At 42.1% G+C, this 5226-nt stretch overlaps 1 protein-coding gene across 2 annotated transcripts; it reads right to left on the bottom strand.

Annotated features, from left to right (window-relative positions):
* Positions 1 to 2096: 2096 nt before the first annotated feature.
* LOC148033211 (putative glucan endo-1,3-beta-glucosidase A6) lies at positions 2097 to 4872 on the bottom strand. Of its 2 annotated transcripts, none has more exons than XM_087681095.1 (3): positions 4617 to 4872; positions 2877 to 4172; positions 2097 to 2781 (listed from the first exon to the last, which is right to left on the bottom strand). In XM_087681095.1, the coding sequence occupies exons 1-3, from the start codon at positions 4693 to 4695 to the stop codon at positions 2744 to 2746; spliced, it is 1413 nt and encodes a 470-aa protein (XP_087537221.1). In that variant the 5' UTR covers positions 4696 to 4872; the 3' UTR covers positions 2097 to 2743. The 2 variants fall into 2 exon arrangements, with proteins under 2 accessions (XP_087537221.1, XP_087537223.1); XM_087681097.1 differs by having other exon boundaries at positions 4621 to 4871.
* Positions 4873 to 5226: the final 354 nt, after the last annotated feature.

The raw sequence follows: 5226 nt of genomic DNA, 5'->3' as shown, positions 1-5226 counted from the left end.
TTGGAGTTCATCAGGTGATTTGAGCTTGAGGGGGAGTGTTAGAATATCAAGCTCCCATTATTCTCCTGTCAGTTTCTATGACTGACATTAGCTGTGTTCAGCTGTATCAGCAAGTATGGGACATTAAATAAGTCGGTGATCTTAGACCTAGTGTGAATGGTCCTACAAACCTTAGTACTATTGTATACACTTATGTTATGTGTATGGTCTATTAGATAATGAAAGAAGAAAGAGAGAGCACTTAGCTCTTTACTCTTGTCTCTGTCTCTGAATCTCAACATCCATCACACAACAATCTTATATACTTCTTATAACAAGTAATAAAGCAATCTTTTAAACCTTCTTTCAAACGTTGTTTATTAATAAACTCATGTGTTTTCTTATTTTTTTTCTCATACTAATAGATTTATTAACATACTAGTGAGCCTTTCTCATTTTCACCTTTACATATGCACAACACATGTCAAGGCAAAGATAATTGTAGACGAGATATGCACAATCCATATGGTACTTAGTATATATAAAAATGCAAATATATTACTTCACCTAATCACATTGACCCATGCATATAGATGTTCTAACTATACATTCAAAACCACAAGAACACCTAGTACAAAATTGAGAACCGTCTTGCAAATACACAAAATCGCATGTGCATGCATAGTGACAAACCAAATGAGAATGGCAAACATCGCTAGACAAAAGCCTTCAACATACGTCAACACCTTCACAACATATAACGACCTCCAAAAAATGATGGCCATATCCACTCAAATTCTCAACAACGAACGATGACTAGCATCAAAAGACAAGCTTATAACTAGTACACAACCTCCTATAAAGTTTACAACCTTCATTTTCACTTGAAGCGACGTTATCTCATATTCACTTAACATGTGGGATTTCTCAAAGACATACTTGATAAACTCGTTGTTGAGTACAAAGACTCGACTAACAATCCACTATGAACAAGCATAGCCCAAGCGCTTCTGGACACAAGAACGAACGACATCAAAACATACCCGATTGGGCTACTACACTACGAATTTAACATCTTTCTCAACTAGATGATAGAAGTCACGAAAAAAGAAGGCAATGACACATTAATTGATTACATGAAAAAAACTGCTACAATCGTGGTTCTTACAATCCTACAATAACAATCAAGAAGGTCACGTACCTACTGAGCAAAGGCCTACACCTACAAGCACGATTCCAACTCCGATCCATTCAACAACATAATCTCCGTAACATGCAAGTTCTCCAACACAACTTCTCAAATATATATTTTTTAAATTAACAATATCAACTTTTCACGCAAAAATGCAAATAGAAACAAACCAAAGTTCTGCCCGCACCAAACTTGCAACCTTATCCATTACAAGTCCTGTCGTGAGCTTCCATCATTTATCTATTGTGTTATTCTACCTGGACAGCGATAGAAAGAGAAAGAGAGAGGTGTCTGATGTCGCTCTCGCCTGTGAGGGGGGGCGGGGGGGAGAAAAACAGAGCCCTGCGTGATCTATGTTCTCTTTCCTTCGCTCTTTCCACGACTGTAGCTAAGAGACGGAGATCACAATGGCAGATCAATTCTCTCTCTCTCTCTCTCTTCCGCCATAGATGAAAGAGGGATCGGTAGCGCAAATCAATGTCTATGGAGACGGTGGAGCTTCGTCGCATAGTTCTAACGATCTATGCCAATCGTTTGTTTGATGTGGCCGTCGCCATGTGGCTTCAGATTTCGCTACTTCCTCACATGGCCAGAACTATGTAACCGACGCTCATGCTGATTCATACTCTCCCGTGCAAGATCGGGATACTTCCCTCTCTCTCTCCCTCTCTCTCTCGACGCCTCCCACTATAGCCGCGAGAGGGAGAGGGCACAACCTGTGATATGTACCGTACAGATATACACAGACAACTCGCATGCATGAATCCATAAAATGCATGCGTATGAAGCAAATAAAATTCGGACACAAAACCATCTCGCTTGAACTTTTATAAGGACACACATATATGTAACTTGTGGAACAAATCGCCCACCTAAATACTAACCCTACGCTGACGAATGAACTGGTTAACAGACCATTTCATCTATAGACATTCAATATTGAAGGCTAGCTTACTTAACGCATTCTATGAACTGTATATAGTAGATAGACATTCAATATTGGAGGTTAGGTTAGGTTACTCAAGGCACATTAAAGACTTTCGTTACTCAAGAGATGCAATTTTCAGCATTTGTAACAGGGAAAGGCTTCTTAAAGATAATATATCTGCTCTGGAAAAAAAAACAATCATTGAGAAGCAGCATAGGGGTGCAACTAAACCACAACAATGAAAGGGAGCGCTGCTGCTTCTTTGGATTGGCCTTTGCAGTCAACAAGCTCTGGGTTTGGAATGCCTATAATCAGTGTTTGCAGACTAGTCGTCTGGAACTTATTTATCTGTACCTCCTAAGGAATATCTGATGATTGATTAATCAATTGCATATTGCTACTTCAACCCGTTGCAGGGCACCAGCTCCTGACTGTGAATGGAGCTTGACTACTCAAAAAGCCAGGCAGGTAAGAACCGGAGTTGTCTTGACCAAAGACATCAGCATATGTATGGGTGCATATACATGCTTATCATAAAGAAAGGTTGGTGCATATACAAGCTTATCATAAAGAAAGGTTGGTGCATATACAAGCTTCCCTGTCAGAAAAAGTTGGGGAAGAAGTGAACTAAATTTCTGCTCTATCTAAACAAAGGTGGGTGCATATACACACTTGCCATAACCTGCAAGAAAAGAACACAAACCAATTGAGTTCATATTTTACAAGTGAGATTAGTAATCATCTTTCAATTAAGTCCAAACCAGTAAAGGAGCTCACTTGGGTCATGTGTGGTCAGGTTTGCAGCTCCACCAAATATGCACGTCCCACCTACACTCTTGAATTTGTTGTAGTAGTCATTGAAGGCATAGGAAGCATGGGCTAGCATTGTGTTTGGGTAAAAACAAACTTGGCCTGGTTGGATGGGCTTGCAATCAGCCGATCCTTGACCGCAAGCGTAACTGAGCGCTCCTCCTAGAGAAGCCATGTCTGCTTTTGGGTTAGCAACACACCATAGCTTGAGCTTTCCAGGAGCAGGTTCAGGGGGAGATGGTGGGAGGGACCTGTACTGTGACTCATTGCGCCATCCAGTAAGGTCGATATCATATACCTGAGATCCATTAGGGTATAGAAGGCCCCAGTTCCGCTCTGTTTCAGGGCCTGGCTTGAGATCTTCATTGAAAAGAGCAAAGATGTATGTGTCCATGAGAGCTCTCGGTCTCCGAGGTGTCCCAACAGGGGGGTTTGCTAGTACTTTCTTTACCAGCCTGCGGTTGTACAAAGCCGCATTCTTTATACTTGCCCCTCTCTCATCCAAGCTCTCTCTAGTAGGCCAGCCTGTTTCACTAATGGTGAGCTTGACTTCGGGATAGCCAAGCTTCGACATGGCAGCCACAACTGCATCTAGCTGAACATCAAGAAGATTATGGTACTCCAAATTATTGCCAGTGTCCTTGTAGATGGAAGCATTTGGGGAGAACAGAGCAAAGTCCAGGGAGATGTTCATTGGATCATTCTCTCGAGCAAAGAAAGGGTAAACATCCACGAACAGAGGGGTGTTTGTGTGCCGCAGGAAGCTGAGCATGGGCTTCATCACAGATTGGGCAATGTTTGGACGAAATGAAGCATTGGAAGGTGGAAACAGAGAGCCTTGGAGCATGTCCATAGCCAAGGGAGTGCTAACATTGATCTTTCGAATCCGAAGTTTGCGCAGAGCTTTGTGGAGATTGATCATGGCTGGAACAAGATATGGCCAGGTCTGTTTAGAAGCAGATAGGATTTCATTGCCGACGAGAACGGTGCGGATCCTTGTGTCGGGGTAGAATGCTGCGACGTTGGTGCGGATGAAGAGGTCTGCTAAAGTCTTGTTTCTCGCGACATCCACAATCTGTTGGTTTGGGAGCATCACACATACTTTGATGGTGGAGTAGGCTAATTCCCTGAGGATTGTAGGATTGGCATCATAAATCTTCACCTTCCCTATGTTCAGTTGCTTGATGAGCTCAACTGCTTTGTGAGGAGAAGGTAGGTTGTCTCCCAGCTGCCCATAATCTACTCCTATGGAGTACCTTGCTTCTGCACCAAATTATACAAACAAAAAGATCCACAGATTAGAGAAACAAGCATGCAATCTGCATGGCCTAACACAAGAGTATCCTATTGTTCCACGTTCTGGTAAAACCTCTTCTTACATTCACCACCTGTTAAAAGCCCATCCACACGCATGTGCTAAGATCTTTCTCTTTGCAAATTACATGCAATTTTCTCTATTCAAATGTCATGGATTGAGATGCATTCCACCTCTCTCTCTCTCTCTCTCTCTCTCTCTGCACACAGACATGCATGTGGCATGTGAGACAATCTACAATTCTACGTTTGGTGGCAGCATATGCAGAATCTTGAGCCAAAGCCACTCGACATGATCATTAGGCGAAGCAGAAACAGAGCACTCTTCTTGCATTCACGATCAAATTTCGACATGATTGCAAGAACTGGAGGGGATAATGGGGGGAGGTCTACCTACAATGGAAGCTCGAAGCACAAACATGACGAAGATGAAGCGAAGCAAACAGCAGAATGAGCTTCGCAAGAACTCCATCCTCCGCCACACAAGGACACAAACGAAACAAAGAGAACACTTCAAGACGAACGCGCGAGAGAGACTATATAAGAGGATGAAGAGAAGCAAGAAACAGAAGAGGAGCGTGTGGGTGTTTCTTGTGAGTATGATACACACCACTACGTTCTCCTGACACAGAGAGAGAGAGAGAGAGAGAGAGAGAGAGAGATTCTCTTGTATTTGGGTTGGTCTCCAAAGCCTTTCCGAACGTTGAAATGGTGGTTGTGTCCTTTTCGAAGGTCCCAATCAACAATTAATATTGCTAATTAATTATTAAAAATTTACATATACTCATAAGTTTAATAAACTAACTACTACTAATACTATATAAGTTTCACTAATTGATTAATAATGGAACAATTTCTCTCTCTCTCTCTCTCTCTCTCGCGTCTTGCCATACTAACTAAACTTTTTATTTTTTTTTGTCTCTAGTAGCGCCTTAGCTCCTTGCTAACTCCCAAGCCCTCAACGAGCTTTGCCTTGCTATGTCTCCACTCATCTTTTACAAAC

The sequence above is a fragment of the Lygodium microphyllum genome, chromosome 7 (assembly GCF_053477565.2).
Source record: "Lygodium microphyllum isolate KBCC chromosome 7, Lygodium_microphyllum_v1.1.10, whole genome shotgun sequence".
NCBI lineage: Eukaryota > Viridiplantae > Streptophyta > Polypodiopsida > Schizaeales > Lygodiaceae > Lygodium > Lygodium microphyllum.
Note: the sequence above shows the minus strand (reverse complement) of the source record. Positions and strands in the feature narration are given on the sequence as shown.

What these genes read in the sequence shown, in the direction of transcription:
- LOC148033211 (XM_087681095.1), bottom strand. Translation starts at nt 4,695, where the DNA reads ATGGAGTTCTTGCGAAGCTCATTCTGCTGTTTGCTTCGCTTCATCTTC. An exon ending in GCTTCGAGCTTCCATTGTAG is followed by an intron (nt 4,173 to 4,616) that starts GTAGACCTCCCC and finishes AATTTGGTGCAG; the next exon opens with AAGCAAGGTACTCCATAGGA. An exon ending in CCTGACCACACATGACCCAA is followed by an intron (nt 2,782 to 2,876) that starts GTGAGCTCCTTT and finishes CTTTTCTTGCAG; the next exon opens with GTTATGGCAAGTGTGTATAT.